The sequence below is a fragment of the Anolis sagrei genome, chromosome 1, assembly GCF_037176765.1.
Source record: "Anolis sagrei isolate rAnoSag1 chromosome 1, rAnoSag1.mat, whole genome shotgun sequence".
Classification (NCBI taxonomy): domain Eukaryota; kingdom Metazoa; phylum Chordata; class Lepidosauria; order Squamata; family Dactyloidae; genus Anolis; species Anolis sagrei.
The window spans coordinates 147,426,583-147,446,639 of record NC_090021.1 but is presented as its reverse complement, the minus strand read 5'-3'; the positions used below and the strand labels follow the sequence as shown (position 1 = coordinate 147,446,639).

At 41.0% G+C, this 20,057-nt stretch overlaps 1 protein-coding gene across 1 annotated transcript; it reads left to right on the top strand.

Moving 5' to 3' along the window:
• The first annotated feature begins 1,277 nt into the window (after positions 1-1,277).
• LOC132771913 (cysteine-rich venom protein ophanin-like) lies at positions 1,278-19,043 on the top strand. The gene is made up of 7 exons (XM_067463471.1): positions 1,278-1,337; positions 5,313-5,426; positions 6,372-6,462; positions 9,035-9,183; positions 15,515-15,612; positions 16,978-17,066; positions 18,916-19,043. The coding sequence occupies exons 1-7, from the start codon at positions 1,278-1,280 to the stop codon at positions 19,041-19,043; spliced, it is 729 nt and encodes a 242-aa protein (XP_067319572.1).
• The last annotated feature ends 1,014 nt before the right edge of the window (positions 19,044-20,057 follow it).

Genomic DNA, 20,057 nt, shown 5'->3' with positions numbered 1-20,057 from the left:
AGCGGCTCAGCCAAGGATCCGATTGGTAAGCTTTGAGAATACTGGCAAAATTCCCTTACAATACAATCTGCTTTATTTTTGTAGCAATCCAAACTGAAGATTAAGAAGAAATTGAGGACTTGATTGTATTTGTTTTAAAAAAGAACAACTTGGTGTGTTGGGGACAATGTGTCTTATAATTGGTGGAATATAGTATAAAACCCACTCTTTAAAAGAAGAAGTAGAAAACTATCTGAAATCCAAGGATCTTCCTGTGGTATCTTTAGACCAGAGAGAAGTACTGAATAAACCAACTGCCAGATAGAAAATTTTGTGAAGCTATTACTAAATTAAAGATAGATAAGATACCGGGACCTGGGAGACTATTGACAAAGTACTTCAAATGTTTTAAAGAAGAATTAGTTAATCCATTACAAAGAATAATGAGTCAGGAAATGTTTTCTCACCAGTGTTGTAGAACATTGACTATCGTCTGCCAATCATCTCAGATTTACAGCAGAATATGGTCTAGTGGCATAAAAGTTTAGAACTATATTGCCAATACACAGAAGAAGAGGTGGATTTGGGAATTCAAAATAAAGTAGTAAAGACTCTATGGATACTACGATCTGGTGTGATTTACTGTGACAGAGTATTATTCTAACATAGCTATTGCGTAGTATGCAACATCATCTGGCCTGCTTCAGGCTTTTAAGATGAGCTCTGAACATCATCTGATTTCTGAGTCTAGCCTTTTTGTGCGAAAATTTATGTGCATCACTATACTGAAATTTTCTTTAGCTACTTTGGATTAAATCAGTGGTGGACTACTGTGCCAGTTTCACCCACACAATCCATAATAGCCCACACTGCAATTTTGATTTGAAGAGGGATTGTCCTATTTTTTTAAAAGACCGACCTCCATTACTTTTTTATTCTGGTTGAACTGATCAATGACCTATACTAGGAAATGGAGATAAAACATGCATCTCTGCTGTCTTGATTGCACCAACTAATTCTTTCAATACCCTTAGACATGGTATCACATGGAGCACCTGGCTGAGAGCTGAGTTGGAGACAGGCTTCCCTCATTATGTTGGTAGGGAAATCCCAGAAATGTGGAGGATAAAATATGAATATTACTACATACCGTGAGGATAGAAAAACGAGCCATTCTAGAGCGCCTGTCCTTGAAAGTGACCCCTGTGTAGGACTTGCATCTGAATAAATATGCCCCCAAATAATTTAACCAGTGAAGTTACCTAGTCATATTTTCTATTGCTTTTGTTTCCCCAGAAATGCATCTTCTAATTCATTTCCTGCCGTTGGTTGCTGTGCTGCAAGTATCTCTAGCACAGGTATGAACCTGATGAGATTATCCTATGATCCACTGTTAGAAGGTCATGCAGAGATAAAACTTATATCAGCATATAGCTGGTAATCTATGACCAACTGGTAATAGTGCTTGGGCTTTGGCAGAAAACAGCAGAAAATGCCAGAGTAAACTACAGTAGCTATCCACCAAATATACAGTTCCTGAAGGAAACACCATTAAAAGTTCTAACCAGAACTTTGAATTGTGTGCAGAAACAAACTGACAGGCAGTGGGCCTGTAGCAAAAAAAAAAAAAAAAAGTTGTCCACTCCCCTTTAGCCAGTCCCAGTTAACAATCTGGCCTTTTTTGACTAGCAAAAGTTTCCAAAACTCTACATTGGTAGCCCCATGTAAACACATTACAGTAATCCAAATGGGATGTAACTAAGGCATGTATCATTATGGCCAAATCCAGTGTCTCAAGGACAGTCGGCATACAAGTTTTAAAGGCACTCCTGGCCATAATAGAAACCAGGGCTTCTAGGTTTAGTGCTGAATTCAGGAGGACACCCAAACTGTGAACCTGCATTTTCAGGGGGAGTTGTATCTCATACAATACTGACTAAATTCATATTATCTGATCTACCTTTCCAACAGACCAGGATCACTTTTCTCTTGTCTGGATTAAGTTTAAATTCGCCCTCATCTAGTTTATCATCCTTACTGATGACAAACAATGGTTTAGGACCAGGATAGTGTATTTATTTATTTATGACATTTATATGCCGCCCTTCTCACCCCGAAGGGGACTCAGAGCGGCTTACAAGTAATATACAATACAATAAATAAAATATCTTTCTGGACCCCTCTCTTTACTCTGGTCTCAGAGCAGCAGTTGGTGTTGAGGGAAGGGGCTCCCAACTGATGACACTGAAGACAAGATTGCACTGTCTTCTTGGCCCTCTCTTTACTCTGGTCTTTACTCTTTACTTGGCTTGGTGTTAAAAGGAGTCATGTGCCCCACTTTGTGTCATTCAGTGACCATAATAAAGTTTTGTACTTGTACTTGTTAAAAGGAGTCACACAAATGACAGTCACATACAGATAATACTGCACCTCAACATTATCAATGACCTCTCCCAGCAGTTCCATGTATATGTGAATGGGGAACCCCACAGGCCAACGACTTGTGGTTAAACGGACGATCCCAGCACTGCCTTCTGGGTTCATCCAGAAGGATATGAGGTGGCCCAGAAGGATATGATCGTCAATGTTATTGAAAGCCACTGAGATGTCCAGGAGAACCAACAGGAACATACTCCCTCTGTCCAGATCCCTGTTAGATCATCCAGCAAGGTGACCAATGCTTCATTTTCCCCATAACCAGGCCTGAAACCAGAGTGAAATGGTCTAAATAATTTGTTTAATCCAGAAACTCCTGGAAGTGGGAGGCCACCATATGGTCCAATACCTTGATCCAAAACAGGATGTTGGACACTGTCCAATAAGTGTCCATTACGGAGGGGTTTGGGGGTGGCCTTATAAATATAGGCCTCACAACTTCCCCTTAGGCAAGTTGTGATTCGGTCATGTTTTAAGGAAGCATTAACTACTCCCTTCACTCACTCGGCCAGTCCTCCTCTAACTTATTTGATCAGTCAGAGGGCAAGGATTTAGAACACATGTGATGGCTTTCATCCTCAGACTGCACATTTTGAAAAGTATGCAATGACACTGGACAAGCAGGAGCCAAGCTTACATCCACTGAACCTTGGAATAAATCTGAGTGATTTTACCTACAAAGTGCCATTCAAATTCTTCACAGTAGGCTGTTGAATGGAGACATAATACTCTTGGTTTATGTGTGATAAAATATATAATCCCATACATTATAAGCTTCATTATAGTTGCATAAGTATACCATGACTGACAACGAAAAAGTTTTTTCTCTATCTTATTGATGGCTGAGTGTAGCAGCATAAGGTCAATTGCATTCATGCATTTTAACTAATGCTTATTTTAATATCATCATCAAAGATAATGGTTTTAGTGACAAAATAAGTTATTCTTTTCTGTATTGACTTTGTTTGTTTGATCAGTGTATTGCTTTTCTCTCAAAGAGGGTTCAAAGCAGTCCTTACATTCAAAGTTATTTGTTTCTCCTGAGAGGTAGGTGATACTTTTGGGTATTGCAATAATGATTGCCCAGTCAAAAACTATTACACAAACACATCTATCATACAAATCACATAGATCTTTTTCTTAAATAGATTTCACCTCAAACAACTGTGTAATGCTCAAACAATTGGGTAAACTGGATAAACATTCCCAAAATGGCACAGCTGAGTAAATTAGTTTAATGTAGGCAGGAAGCCACTGGAATATGAAAAAAATTCTAAATGCTATTGAGGATTTTGCAGTTGACATGGATGTTAATTTAAGCTAGGTCAGTGGCTCTCAACCTTTCTCATGCTGTGACCCCTTAACACAATTCCGCATGTTGTGATGACCCCCAGCCATAAAATTATTTTCCTTCCTACCTCATAACTGTCATTTTGCTCCTGTTATGAATCATAATGTAAATATATGATGTGCAGGATGAATTCTCATTCACTGGACCAAATTTGGCACCATTATCCAAATGCTCATATTGGAATACTGGTGGGGTTGGGAGGGAAATTGATGTTATTTGGGAGTTGTAGTTGCTGGGATTTATAGTTCACCTGCAATCAAATAGCATTCTGAACTCCACCAGCGATGGAATTGGGCCAAACTTGGCACTCAGAACTCCCATGAGCAACAGAAAATACTGGAAGGGTTTGGTGGGCATTGACCTTAAGTTTTGGAGTTGTAGTTCATCTATATCCAGAGAGCGCTGTACACTCAAACAATGATGGATCTGGACTAAACTTGGCACGAATACTCAATATGCCCAAATGTGAACACTGGTGGAGTTTGGGGGAAATAGATTTTGATATTTTGTAGATGCTGGGATTTATAACTCACCTACAATCAAAGAGCATTCTGAACCCCACCAATGACAGAATTGGGCCAAATTTCCCACATAGACCCCCCATGACCAACAGAAAATACTGTGTTTTCTGGTGGTCTTTAGTGACCCCTCTGATACTCCCTCATGACCCCTCCAGGGGTCCCGACCCCCAGGTTGAGAACCACTGAGTTAGGTCATTCAGATTGTGTAATCATGAGAGGGAAAAGGCTATTGACATAATAGAAGTACTACATCTAGCAGGAACATAACTTGTCCACAGAGTCCAGTTTGTATAATTCTCTACTATAGATAGCATAAGTATCATGGCAAGCCCTTTATTCTCACCTATACATATAAAGATAAAGGTTTCCCCTCGACATTAAGTCTAGTCATTTCTGACTCTGGGGTGTGGTGCTCATCTCTGTTTCTAAGCCAAAGAGCCAGCATTGTCCGTAGATGCCTCCAAGGTCATGTGGCTGGCATGACTGTATGGAGTGCAGTTGCCTTCCCGCTGGAGCAGTACCTATTGATCTACTCACATTTGCATGTTTTCAAACTGCTAGTTTGGCAGAAGATTGTACATATGAGTTGCAATATTAAGGTTAATATTAATTATAATTAATTTAAGGTTGGCAGAAGCTGGGGCTAACAGTGGGAGCTCACCCCATCCCATGGATTTGAACCACCAACCTTCCAGTCAGCAAGTTCTGCAGTTTAGTAGTTTAACTGTTGCACCACCACGGCACCACCTAAATGTATAGCACACACCTAATCTTTCTCACATTATGTAATTTTAGTAATGTTGGTATAAGAAATTGATCTAAACTTTGTGCAGTGCAGCTGAGCAGCTATCCAGGCTGCTGATTAAAGGTAATATTAAAAATAAGCATTTAATCATTCTGTGAAAGCCTAAACCGAATGCTTATACAATACACAATCCATATTCACTTTCATCAGAATAATGAAAGGCAATTGAATTTTTCATGTCAGATAAACCTGTGGAAATCTTTTTTTTTTCAAACTTCAGAGAGAAACATCATTTGTAATTAAACTCTCCAAGCAACAACAGGAAGAAATTGTTGACATGTATAATGCTGCCAGGAGATCAGTGGAACCAACTGCTAGTAACATGCAGAAAATGGTAAAACAAAACTCTCCACCCCTTATTATTTGAAGTCCTTACTGTGATACTGCAAATCAACTCCCCCCACCATTATTTGACAGTTTATATAAATCAAGAAAATAGCACAGCTGGAAAAAAAAGTGTGCCCAGAATTTTTAACTGAAAAAAATTCCAAGAGGTTTAGTTCCAACTTCCAGAATTTTAGTGAAAAGTTTTTTTTACAGTGGATCTGGATGCTTTGGATCTGCAAATTCAAGTAACCATTGATTGTCACACCTCATAGGTTTTTTTTTCCATGTCAGGAGTAACTTGAGAAATTGCAAATAACTTCTGATGTGAGATAATTGGCTGTCTGCAAGTATGTTGCCGAGGGGATGCCTGGATGTTTTACCATCTTGTGGGGGGGGGGGGGGGCTTCTCTCATGTCCCCGCATGGGGAGCTGGAGCTGATAGACGGGAGCTCATTCCACTCCCCGGATTCAAACCGCCGACCTTTCAGTCAGCAGTCCTGCCGGCACTAGGGCTTAACCCATTCCTCCACTGGGGGCTCCAATTCCCAGTTAAAAACCATGAAAATATAGTTAAAGTTACATGTATTTGCAAAATATTTGACAAACCAAGCAGTTACAAGACAGCAGAGTGGAGGCTTCACTTCTGAAAATGAAAATACTGTTACCTAAATAGTTTTCTTGCAATAGAGCTGGAAATGGTTTGGATGGGGATGCACGGGAGTCCCCGCGGGGGGAACCACATATGCCCTGGATTGGCAAGGCTCTTCACTTGCTAAATTCTGTTCAGTAGCTAAATTCTGACTGGCTGTTTGGGAAGGGAAGTTGAGGACCTGGTTTCAGGATCTTTTCTCTGACTGGTGAGATTTGAGCTTTCTTCTATGTGCTCCATTGTATGATGGGATCTGTTATATCTAATAAGAAATGTACTTATTTCTTTGTTTGCTTTATGAAGAAATGGAGTGATAAAGCTGCTGAAGGTGCAGAAAAGTGGGCTGCAGAATGCCAAGCAAAATCGAGCCTCCTGGATGACAGATACGCGGATGGTAAATTATATGATGCAGATAGCCTAAAAGTCAGATGCCAGAAACAAGAACTGGCTTGCTATCATCACGTCTGCAGAGAATGCTGTTGTTTGTTGAGGATGCTCACATAATTATTCTCATCATCTTTTTCTTGAAGGATGCTTATGTAGTCCCCCCCCCCTTAGATAATAAGACTATGAACCTTATCAGATATATTCTTCTCTGCATCTTATCCACACTGCCAAAATGGAGTCCAATGGAGCCCATCACATGACACAAGACAACTTCCATCAGGATTCCAAGCGTCTCCGTTTCAGCAGTGTTAAGAAATATAGCCCAGAGTGCCTTTGGAGGTGTTGGGTGTTACCTGACTCCTAAAGTGTGTGTGTGTGTGTGTGGTGGGGGAGAATGGGGAAAGACAGACCTGAAGAAGGAAAGGACCAGGGATGGCAGAAGACAGACCTCGACAGGAGGGAACAGAGTAAGGCAATGCTTTCTCCTGCTTTCCCCCTGCCCAAATGATGAGGTCCTATGTCTTTTGGTCTAAAATGCATTTGAGACAATTGACATTTTAACAAATCATTGCATCATATTTATTATAAAATAAATTTTATAAATTTAACTAGGCAAATTTTTGAAAAAAAAAATTGAGAACACAGAAATGCTGGACCACACCAACAACCACCATGCCAGACTACACAGAGAAGCCATTGAAATCCACAAGCATGTGGACAATTTCAACAGAAAGGTAGAGACCATGAAAATGAACAAAATCTGGCTACCAGTATTAAAAAACTCTAAAATTACAACAGCAAAACAACAGAGAGGAAACAACCAGGCACAGATTAACACCTCCCAGCAAGAGATTTTCCCAGGCTCAGACAGGCCTTCAAATGCTAATGAAGGTGATCAGCTGAAACATTCACACCTAACTGCAGCAGGGAAGAGCTCCTTGCCCCACCCCAGCCATTCCACAGATATATAAACCCATTGTCCTAATTCCAACAGACCTCACTACCTCTGAGGATGCTTGCCATAGATGCAGGCGAAACGTCAGGAGAAATGCCTCTAGAACATGGCTCTATAGCCCGAAAAAACCCACAAGGACCTAAAAAAAAATATTGTTTAGCACCAAGAGTTCCCAAACTATTATGACCATGCTGCTTGAGAGATTCTGGGAATTTTGATGCCAAAAATAATCTTCTCAGAGAAGTAGCAATTTGTGCCAGTCAATGGACATGTTTTTATTGAGCCTTGGCCTGAGTTAGCGGTGTGTATCATTTAGCTGCACCCTTTGAAATCAGTGATCAGTGTAGATGTGTCCAGTAGGTTTTGCTCCTATGTGCCCGTGGGCAAGACAACGGGCCCTAATTTGCAGCAATAATAGAGTTTTCTGGACAGTGTACAGTCGCAAAGTTTCAACTGAAGTTGAGCAGGAATGTCAGAGTGGAGTGGCTTCAGAAAAAGAAGTTGCCTTTGAGAAGCACCTGAAATTGCTAATTTGGGACTTACTAGGGTAGAGTAGCGCCCTGGTGGTACAGCGGGTTAAACTGCTGAGCTGCTATACTTGCTGACCAAAAGGTTGGCAGGATGAGCTCCCACTGTTAGCTCCAGCTTCTGCCAATGTAGCAGTTCGAAAACATGCAAATGTGAATCAATGAATAGGTACTGCTCTAGCAGGAAGGTAAAAGAGCTCCGTGCAGTCATGCCAGCCACATGACCTAGGAGGTGTCAGTGGATGATGCTGGCTCTTTGGCTTAGAAATGGAGATGAGCATCAGCTCCTAGAGTCAGATACAACTAGACTTAATGTCAGGGGAAACATTTACCTTTGCCTAAGGTTGAGTAAGTTGGCCCCTATGGAGTAGCTTGAGTGAAGAAACTGCATTGGAACAGTTTGCTGCCTCTTTTGTTTGAGGAGTATATTGGGCTTCCTTCAAATTCCTATTCATTCGGTGGAAATAATTTGGGCCTTGCCCATTTTGCAAGCTTTGCATGATTTCCATAAGATTCGAACCAGGTCGCTCAGGATTTCACTGATTTGGTAAGCCATCACTAAATTTGATATGGTGAGAGGGTTCTGAATAGAGCCCATAGAAGGATTACCAAAGAGTCTCAAAATGCTTCACACAAAAAGTTGACTCATTCTCCTGCAAATCCTAATATTCATGTTCATCTTCCATAGCAGAATAGGGCCTTCATTGTCAAGATAAAACAATTTGATTTTCCTGGGAGTGAGCATCTTATTGGCTAGCCTGATGAGGAAAAGGACAAAGTAGACACTTGTCCCTTTCCTGTAGCAGTAGTGGAAGGGGTGGGGATTTTAGACCTTGGCATCCAGCAGAAAGGTGTCACGAGTCAAAAAAGTTTAAGAGCCTGGTCTTGGATGCATGTATGTCACAGCTGGATCTGCCGCAAGTTGCTACCCACACTTCCTCCTTTTTGATCCAACTAACTTAAATAGGATATTGGTCAACCCAGTTTGCTGTGTCTGGTCTCGTTATTTCAGAGTTGGTCATCAAATGGAATGTTCCTCAGATGCAAATACCAGTTGAATTGAGGTGTTAAATACAATCTTTATATTTTTATCACAGATATCCTTTGTGGTGAGAGTATCTCGCAATCAAATTTTGTTAGAAGCTGGGCAGAGGTAATAGATTTATGGAAATCTACTCAGTCACATTTCATGTATGGCAAAAATACGTCAGAAGAGGTACGGAGTTCAGCTTTGGCATATACTCAGGTATGAACACAAATTATTTATCTACTTGTTTCAGATATTATTTCTAGATGCACATTCTTGTGTTCTGGGATAAAATCAAATTCAAAACAATGTACAGATTGAGGAAAAAAGAGAAAGACTAATCAATTTTCACCATGAAACAGCAACAGAGTTTCTGTGACCAATAAAATAATTTTCTGAAAATCAACAAAAATGTTGAAAGTATGTTTATAACAGGAAAAGATTGGATGTGTGATTTGTTAATTTGGGAACAAAACTGTGGAAATAATATACAAAATATTTTCTCTTTTGATGCTGTGTAAAATAGCTCTCGGACTATCCTACTTGCAATAAGATTTTTTGATACGTATGGCTTGAGCTTTAGACAAGGTTTGAGAAGATAAGCATCTAATTTATTTATTTATTTATTTATTTACTTTATTTGTATACCGCTCTTCTCAGCCAATTAGGCGACTCAGAGCAGTTAACAATAAGAAGCGGCAAAAATTCAATGCAACACCATACAGCCATTTAAAAAACAATTGACACACTAACACACTAAGCAAATAACATCAGTGACCATCAATAACATCAATAACCACTTCACTAGCGTCTCATAACTAAAATCATAATCCAAGTTCGTCATCCATTGTTCCAATTCCTATAATTCATTGTAATTCATTGCACTGCCTATTCAAACGCCTGCTCGAATAACCAGGTTTTCACTTCCTTCCGAAATGCCATTAATGAGGGGGCTGATGTCTATGGGTAGGGCGTTCCACAGCCGAGGGGCCACTACCGAGAAGGCCCTGTCCCTCGTCCCCGCCAACCGCGCCTGAGTTGCAGACGGGATCGAGAGCAGGGCCTCCCCAGAATCAAACAGAATTGCAGCCTTTACATCAGTATTTTAATGACGTACAGTTAGGTTCTCATTTCTAGAATGCCAAATATTACATCATGTACTTCTAACATTTTGCAGACCAAGAGTTTTGGAGCATTAGTATGTTTTTGAATGACATTGCTGAAGTTCTAATTGGAGACTTCCATTGTGTATTCCAATTATTCTTTGGGTATCTTTCTACACTGCCATATAATCCAGATTATCTGCTTTGAACTGGATTATATGAGTCTCTACTGCCATATAATCCAGTTCAAAGCAAATAATCCATATTTTATATGGCAGTGTAGAAGGGGCCTGACAGTCCTGATTCAGTTTATTCCCTCCCTACCCCTAAAGCTCCTGTATCACCATAAAAAAGAAATTATTGTCTTAATATACCAATTTGAGTACAAGCTTTAATTCTATCCTAGCTGCAGAATCAAATGAATGCTAGTCTTTGATTGGAAGATGTTTTCCCTAAAGCGAACATAAATAATAAGAAACACAAATCTTTATCTATACTCTGTCCTCCCTTTCCCTCATACCTTTCCAATTCTTTTAATGAACAGATAAGAAAAAATCCAGAAGTAAAAGAGTGTAATTTATTTATTTATTTCATATTAAAAGCATTGCATAAATTAGTATAAAACTGATAAAAATAGAAGGAGCACAGGTGGCTAAATATCTTTTGACCAAAAATGGGCAACAGCAATGGCATTGTCTGTAGCCTCCAATAATTCTTCCTCTGTACATGAGGCAGGGCATAGTGGACAAGTGTTCAGATGCAGAGTTGTCTGTTCTGCTCCACAATCACACAAGGTGTGGGATTCTTTTAGGTAGTACCATTTTGCCAGGTTGTCTTTTGATCTGCCCACTCCACTTCTGAGTCTATTCAAGGACTTCCAAGTTGCTCATTCTTGATTTGCCCCTGGAGGAAGACCCTTGTGTGTGTGTGTGTGTGTGGGGGGGGGGGGGGTGATCCAGTTGGGATTTCCTGATTTAGCTGCCCAGAGGGATACTCTTGCTGCTTCTGGGGGGAGGGGGGATGACAAAAGGACTGGTAGTTCTCATAAAGCTTTTCCTTGATTTGAGTCTGCTGGGAAGAGGCTGGTAGCCATGTAGTGGATGGCTTTCACAGGAGCCCATCAAGTGATGCAAGAGGACTGCCGTCAGTTGCCCATGGGTCTCCATCTTTAAAATGTTTTTAAAGTGCATACAAAACAGAGTTTTTTGCAGTTGGAGAGCAATCATCTTAAGAGCTCCCAATTTATGCAGAAATGTATAAAGATACTTATTTGAAGGTGGTATCGGAACTGTCCGATTTCCTCATTTTAGGGAAAGTGTGGTTAAAGAGTGGCCATTCTTGTGGGTGGTCTGGTAATGCTCCCTCTGTTTTCATTAGTGGTTAAAAGACAGCGTGGGTCTCTTCTTTAGTGTAAGTGACTTGGAGGTTAAACAATCCCAGGAAGCATCGGATCTCAAGAATGGTACTTTGTATCTCCTCTAGTTGTCCATGAGGTCACAAAGAGTCGAAAACGACTGAACGAATGAACAACAACAACATCTCCTCTAGTATAAGGGGCTTGAGGGCAAAGGATCTCAGGGAAAGCAATATCTCAAAAATAATGCTTTTTAAAAAATGTGCTGGTAGCTTTGAAATGGGAGGAGACATTGCCTGCCAATGTGATGAGAATAAAATGGATGGTTGAACTAGAAGCAGGAGGAGGAGCTCCTGTGTGATGCAGAGGGGGAGGGGAGTACATTTTTAATAATAATAATCTGTATATATAATAAAGAAGAGTGTTTGTATCGGACAGAGGAATTGTGGAGGGCGGTGTATGTGCCAGCGTTCTGATTGGCTGCCGCTGTGGTGCTATTTGCATATGGTCTCTGATTGGGCAGCTTCAATAGGAGCCCCTGGTGGAGAAGAGGGTTCATGGTAGAAACGGGGCATGAAAGAAGGAAATTTGCATATGGTCTCTGATTGGCCAGCCTCAAATCCAACATTCCGAGATGAGAAAGAGAGGAAAGGAAAGGCCCGGGGCTGGGTCAGAACACTCCCAATACAGACCGAAATAGGCACACAGAGCCCCCATCACCCACTCTACATCCTACTGCAGTTTGGAGGACTATGAACCATGGATGATGGGACTTGCAGTACCACCACTCACATTCTGAGACCGCTGTTAACCTTATCCAATGACTGATCAGGACCAAACTTCGCACAGAGACCTCTCATGACCCACTTTACGTCCTGGTGTGGTTTGGCCAAGGATGGACCATGGATTATGGGACTTGCAGTACCATTGCTCAATTCTTCAGACCACTGCAACCCTCATCCCATTACCAATAAATACCAAACTTGGCACACTGAGTCTCCATGACGCACTCTACATCCAGGTGCAGTTTGAAGGAGGATGCACCATGGACGATGGGACTTGCAATACCTGCACTCCCTTCCTAAGACCATTATAACTGCCAACAATGATGGATCAGGACCACAATTTACACAGAGAGCCCGCATAACTCACTCTACATCCTGGTGCGGTTTGGAAGAATTTGACAATGGATGATGGGACTTGCAGTCACTTCACTCACTTCCTGAGACCACTGAGACCCTCGCCAATGACTCATCAAGACTAAACTTGGCACATGGAGCTTCAATGACCCACTTTACATCCTGGAGCAGTTTGGAGGACCACAGACCATGGATGATGGGACTTCAAGTACCTCCACTACCCAAGACTGCTGCAAAACTCATCTAATGACCAATCAAGACCAAAGTTGGCACACAGAGCCCCCATGACCCACTCTACATCCTGCTGCAGTTTTGGAGAAGGGTGGACCATGGATGATGGAACTTCCAGTACCTTCACTCACATTCTGAAACCACTGCAAACCTCATCCAATGACGGATCAAGACCAAACTTGGCACATAGACCTCTCATGACCCACTTTCCGTCCTGCTGTGGTTTGGTCGGGGATGGACCATGGATTATGGGACTTGCAGTACCATTGCTCAATTCTTGAGACCACTGCAACCCTCATCCAATTACCGATAAATACCAAACTTGGCACACTGAGTCTCCATGACGCACTCTACATCCAGGTGCAGTTTGAAGGAGGATGCACCATGGACGATGGGACTTACAATACCTAAACTCCCTTCCTAAGACCATTACAACTGCCAACAATGATGGATCAGGACCACAATTTACACTGAGAGCCTGCATGACCCACTCTACATCCTGGTGCGGTTTGGAAGAATTTGGCAATGGATGATGGGACTTGCAATCATTTCACTCACTTCCTGCGATCACTACGACCCTCGCCAATGACTGATCAAGACCAAACTTGGCAAACAGAGTTCCCATGACCCACTCTACATCCTGGTGCACTTTCGAGGAGGACAGACCATGGATGATGGGACTTGAAGTACCTCCACTCCCTTCCCAAGACTGCTGCAACCCTCATCTAATGTCCAAACAAAACCAAACTTGGCACACAGAGCCCCCATGACCCACTCTACATCCTAATACGGTTTGGAGTAGGGCATGCCATGGATGATGGGACTTGAAGTACCTCTACTCGCTTTCCGAGACTGCTGCGACCCTCAACAATTACTGAACAACACCAAACTTGGCACATAGACCTCTCATGACCCACTTTATGCCCTGGTGAGGTTTGACTGTGGATCGTGCATGGATTTTGGGACTTGCAGTACTTTCGCTCAATTCCTGAGACCACTGCAAAACATCATCCAATTTCCGATAAGGACCAAACTTGGCACATCGGGTCTCCATTATGCACTCTACATCCTGCTACGGTTTGGAGGATGATGCACCATGGATGATGGGACTTAGAGTACCTTCACTCAGTGAAACCACTGAGACCCTCATCCAATGACTGATGAAGACCAAACTTGGCACACAGAGCCCCCATGGCCAACTCAACATTCTGGTGAGGTTTGGGAGAGAACAGACTATGGATGATGGGACTTCAAGTACCTCCACTCATTTCCCAAGACTGGTGCAACCCTCATCTAATGACCAATCAAGACCAAACTTGGCACACAGAGCCCCCATGAGCGACTCTACATCCTGGTGCTGTTTAGAGGAGGACGGACAATGGATGATGGGACTTGCAGTACCTTCACTCACTTCCTGAAAGCACAGTGACACTCATCCAAATACCAAGAAAGACCAAACTTGGCACAGGGAGCCCCCATGGCCAACTCAACATTCTGGTGATGTTTGAGGGAGACTATGGATTATGGGACTTGCAGTACCTTAACTCATGTTCTGAGACTGCTGTGATCCTCATCCAATGACTGATCAAGACCAAACTTAGCACACAGAACCCCCATGATCCACTTTACGTCCTGCTGCAGTTTGAATGGGGATGGACTTTGGGTAATGGGACTTGCAGTACCTTCACTCACTTACTGACACCACTGCCACCCTCATCTAATGACTGATAAAGACCAAACTTGGCACACAGAGCCCCCATGACCCACTCTATATCCTGCTGCTGTTTGTAGGAGGATGGCCCATGGATGATGGGACTTCAAGTACCTTCACTCACTTCCTGAAAATAATGCAGCCGTTATCCAAAGACCAATAAAGACCAAACTTGGCATACAGAACCGCCATTACCCACTTTCTCTAATAACCCGGGCAACGCCGGGTCCCCAAGCTAGTAATAATAATAATAATAATCTTTATTTATACCCCGCCACCATCTCCCCGAAGTGGACTCGGGGCAGCTCAAATGAGGCCAAGCACAAAAATGCAATACAGGAGAATAAAATACAAAACAACAGAAAAAATTACATCAAACAAAATACATAAAACACAAAATAAAATGAACAATGCAAAATAACATAATAAAAGTCAAATAAATAGGGTGGGTCAAATGCACAGATAGAATAATAAAACCCTGGATGAGATAGGAGTAGAAAAGGTGCCTTTGTGAGAGAAGAGGGTCGAGCCCGAGGAGGAGGAACAAAAGAGTTAAGCCTTCATTAAAGACAGAATACCATGGGACACCACACAAAGGAGACCATTCCACCCACCCACCCACCCACCCACACATTTGTGGGATGAAGTCCATAATAGTTTCAATCAGCTGCCCTCACTAGGAAGATAGGACTGACAACTGGTACAATATATAAAACTGTTATCAAAGTGACAAAGTACTCTTGCATAGCTAATTATAAAGTGTGAAGGTAGATATACTTCATATTCTTTGAATTGTCATACCTTTCTGTGATTGTACATAGTAAAGGTTTCCTCTTGACATTAAGTCTAGTTGTGTCCAACTCTGGGGGGTGGTGCCCATCTCCATTTCTAAGCCAAAGAGCCGGTGTTGTCCATAGGCACCTCCAAGGTCAGTTGGCAAAAGATTGTACATAAGAGTTGCAATAATAATGTTAAGACGTACCCGTTTTAAAAAATATTTTCTCCCTCACAGATGGTTTGGTATAGTACCTATGAGATTGGATGTGCGTTTGCCTTCTGTCCAAAGCAGCCTACTTACACCTATTTTTACATATGTCGTTTCTGTCCTGCGTGAGTATCAATGTTCTCAATTTACACTCTACAAAAATTCCACTTGTTCTCTGAACATATACAGAGTTTCTTGTGTGCTAGGACTCCTTCATTTCATCAAGGAAACCCAGGACCCTTTCATACTGGACTGTAGTGGTGCGCTTTGCAATTTAAGGGCTGTGGCTCTATCTTGTGGAATCCTGGGATTTGTGGTTTGATGAGAAGCAGCAGGTGGGTTCTATGGCTGAGAATTTAGAAATCTCCTCCTTTCAACTGGAAATCCCAAAATTCCATAGGATGTGGCCATGGCAAGTGGACCCCCAATCTGTATGTGTGGAAAGGAATTTATACAGCAGCCTATTGCTCCAGCAAATGAATGAAGATAATTTTCTGACATGAGAACTGCATTTTCAATTGTTTCACACTGAACCTCCTGTACCCCTAAGTATCAGGCTCAGAAAAATATTATATCTGGAATGTACAGCACAGTTTGACATTTTTATTTATTTATTTATTTAAAGTCTTTATATTCTGCCCTTCTCACCCTACAGAGGACTCAGGGCAGATTACAATGTTCATATACATGGCACACTGACATTTGCCTGCTTGTCTTCCCAAGAGATTTGCAGGATTTTTCGGAGGCAGCACTGATGGAATCGTTCTAGGAGTTGCATGTGATGTCTGCATACTGTCCACGTCTCGCAGGCATATAGCAGGGTTGGGAGGACAAAAGCTTTATAAACAAGCACCTTGGTATCCCTACGGATGTCCCAGTCCTCAAACACTTTCTGCTTCATTCAGAAAATGCTGCACTTGCAGAGCTCAGGCGGTGTTGAATTTCAGGGTCAATGTTGACTTTTGTGGAGAGGTGGCTGCCAAGGTAACAGAAATGGTCAACATTTTCTAATGTTACACCATTCAGCTGTATTTCTGGCATTTGAGAGGGATTGGCTGGTGACTGCTGGAAGAGCAATTTGGTTTTCTCAATGTTTAATGACAGGCAGAGCTTCTCATATGCTTCTGCGAAGGTGTTTAGAGTGGCTTGTCGGTCTTCTTCTGAATGCGCACAGATGATGTTGTCATCAGCATACTGGAGTTCTATAACAGATGTTGTTGTAACCTTGGTTTTGGCTTTCAGTCTGCTGAGGTTAAATAGCTTGCCATCTGTCTGATGGATGATTTCCACTCCAGTGGGAAGCTTCCCATCAACAAGGTGAAGTATCATAGCGATGATTGACCTATCCTGTTGCAAAACATTGTAAGGTTACATGCATGAAAATTATTTCTTGTGCTTTCTAAAAGCAGTAATAAAAAAACCCACAGTTTGAGCTAAATCAATAATGCTATAGTATGACTGATATTCTTATATTCCTTTTTTCCCCCCAGCGGAAACGTAGTTGATGCATTACCAAAGCCCTACAAAGAAGGTCCATCATGTGCGGACTGTCCAGACGCCTGTGATGATAAACTCTGCAGTAAGCATTTGTTTATAAAAAGTAGTTCTTCAAGCTTTAGAAATATTCATTTACTCCAGAAATCCTTGCATAGGGTAATCATTGTCTATTTCTACTAGACCAATAGTGATCAATGCCATATTACAGGTTACCAACAACTAATTGTACCAAGACAGCTCGGTTTTCAGAATATGCTGACTGAAAATCAGGTGAATGAGGGCCCTTCTACACTATACTGAAACCCAAGAAGAAGTTAAAACAAACCGCTTTCTTTCAGGTTGTAGTCCCCAACTCAAATCTCGGGCTTTCCTGGGAAGGGTGGAATTCTGGATCAACAAAGGTTGACCTGGGATGCCACTTAACCCCCTATTTTGTCCCATCCTGGTGCCATCCTGCTCCTCCAGGCTTTCTGGAGCCCAAAGAAACAGGGTGGCAGTGGGGATTGACCCATGGGACCCAAAGGGTATTTGGACACCTCTTGTACCTGTTTGGAAGGGCCCTGAGTCTCCTGTGGAAATAGAAACTTTAAGCCAGTGTTACTTAGAGTGGTAGTATGTAAAAAAGTGCTGGTTCATGAGCTCTTCATTGTTGATAGCCCTAAAAGTGCACTGTCTTTGATGTTAAATTCTTTTGTTCTTGCCAATAAGAATTTGCTTTTTTAATGTTCTCAGTGCCGGGCAAGATTATGAAATTTTGTGAATTTCTATTTAGATATTTATTTATTTATGTATTTATTTCAGGACATTTTACTAAAAATACTTCACTTTATCCCCAGAACTTTAAGACAAATCTGACAGAAGCACAATTCAACTGTCCTCTAATACTTGCCCCCCTCTTTTCCTCATACAACTGAGGCCAAATAATTTGGGGAGGGAGGAGTTACCGTCATGGCAATAGTGTCAAAAGCATAACTAATAGGGCTGGGCGGTTTCGTTCGTTAATTTCGTAATTCGTAATTGATTCGTATTTAAATTAGCTTACGATCCGATATTGAGCCATGCAGGAGCAACTAAAAATTGAAACGAATTTTTCAATTTATTTTGTAATTGTTTCGTAATTGGTTCGAAATTGTTTCGAAATTGTTTCGTTATTATTTCCGTATGTCTGGTGCAAGTTTTATAGTTGTTGTTTGTTTTATCAGTGATAAAAAAATAAATTATCACACCAACAGTCAACAACAGAGGGAGAGGGAAGCTTCAGAAGTTCCCCCTGTCCCATTTGGAGGTTTTTTTTTAGCGTATTGCGCAATCGCGTCCGCCATTAACGAATTGATTCGTAATTGTTTCGTAATTGTTTTGTAATTTCCGAAATTTCGTATATTTCGAACTTTCTTAAAGAAAAATTTCGGAATTGTTTTAAAAAAAGAAACGCAAAACCCCCCTAAAAACGAATTGAGTTTAGAAACAAATTTTTCCGTGGTTACCCAGCCCTATTAACCAAGTAGCGATTGTGAACATGAAACAGTTATCCGAGGGCTATTCTGCCAATGATGTTGAATGATGTTTCTATCAGGTTTGGGCAGTGAGGTCAGGTCGGAAGAAGTCATTTAGTTAGTACTAAGTGAAGTATAAGCTGATACAGGATTCTGGCCATTGTTTGAAACAGAAAAATTGATTTCCTGGTCTTTTTATGGGAAAAAAAACATGTTTATCTTTTATACAAAAAAAAAAAAACCGGTTTGCAATTTTGCGGTAGTTCTTTCAGCACCTTTTCTTATCAAGGGTGAGAAGATTTGTGACTATTCTTTAACATCCTTAGTAAACAATGCTGCAGACATTCTGTAAACTGCTGGAAAAAATGCATATTTTAAAAATGGCTTTAATCTTCCATCTCATCTAATTGTCTTTTGAAATATATGTATTCCTTTCAGCCAATCCATGCAAGTATATAAATCATCTGAGTGCTAAGGAGTGTGCAAACATAATCGACCATTATGAATGTGAGATGGATTGGGTTCAGGAAAAGTGCAAAGCTTCCTGCAATTGTGAAACACGATAAATGTGGGTTTCATAACTTCGGCCTTTGAAAAGCTCTTCTTAATGAAAAAAAAAGAGATGGAAAATGAAATGTAACAAACCTACCCTCAACTGTTCAGCATTATAATTGTTGTCCAATAAAGACAAGTATATCTATTATTTTTTAAAAGTTGTCATTAAAAAAATATGCTCAGTTCTAACCGAAAACTAATTCCACATTACCTACAACTACCCAAATTTTTCGAAATCGCCAATCTCACATACATATAAGAAAATTCAATGTGGCAGTGGTAGTGGGGATGACTGTGATAATGCAAATCACAGTGTAATGATACTCTCCAATTGCATACTATATAAGCCACCTGAGATCTCTTCACTCCCCCGACATACTTCTGTAATGTTTATCCCCATGCCCACATCTAGAGGAGATTGATATTAGTTGGGTTGATTTGGATCTGAAAGTTGCCTTTTGTGTGGTCTTTCTCTGTTTATTGTTACTACATTAATACAATATTTTACTTGGGCTATTTCACATGAACTACTCTTTTGTTACCTCCTCTCTCAGCCCTCTCGTTGAAATATATACCAGTGGTGAAATATACACCATTTTGGACTATAATTCATCCACAGTTTTTTGGTTAGGATCAGAATAGATTCATACAATGTAAAAAGTCTAGGATTTCCCTTCAAACGGGCTCACATCACAAAATAACTAAAACAGCTGAAACCTGACATTGTACTTCTTCAGGAAACTCAGAGAAAAGGTCTGGTTCTCATACTCTCGCAATCTCTTTATGAAACATTATACACAAGTGGAAATTCCAATAACCCCTAAAGGGTTGCTATACTATTCAATAGAACCTGCGCACTTCAGTCTACATAAATAGTTTGTGATCCTTCTGGTTGCTTCATCCTTTTCACGTTTACCCTAGCAATACTTCTCCCCCAACTCCCAAAAATTGACTCTATGTTCTCTTTAATAATAATACAAGAAATAGCAGAAGGGGATTGAATTCTTGGTGGGGATAGGCATACA

What these genes read in the sequence shown, in the direction of transcription:
- LOC132771913 (XM_067463471.1), top strand. Translation starts at nt 1,278, where the DNA reads ATGCATCTTCTAATTCATTTCCTGCCGTTGGTTGCTGTGCTGCAAGTA. An exon ending in TGCAAGTATCTCTAGCACAG is followed by an intron (nt 1,338 to 5,312) that starts GTATGAACCTGA and finishes TTCAAACTTCAG; the next exon opens with AGAGAAACATCATTTGTAAT. An exon ending in CAGCTTTGGCATATACTCAG is followed by an intron (nt 9,184 to 15,514) that starts GTATGAACACAA and finishes TCTCCCTCACAG; the next exon opens with ATGGTTTGGTATAGTACCTA.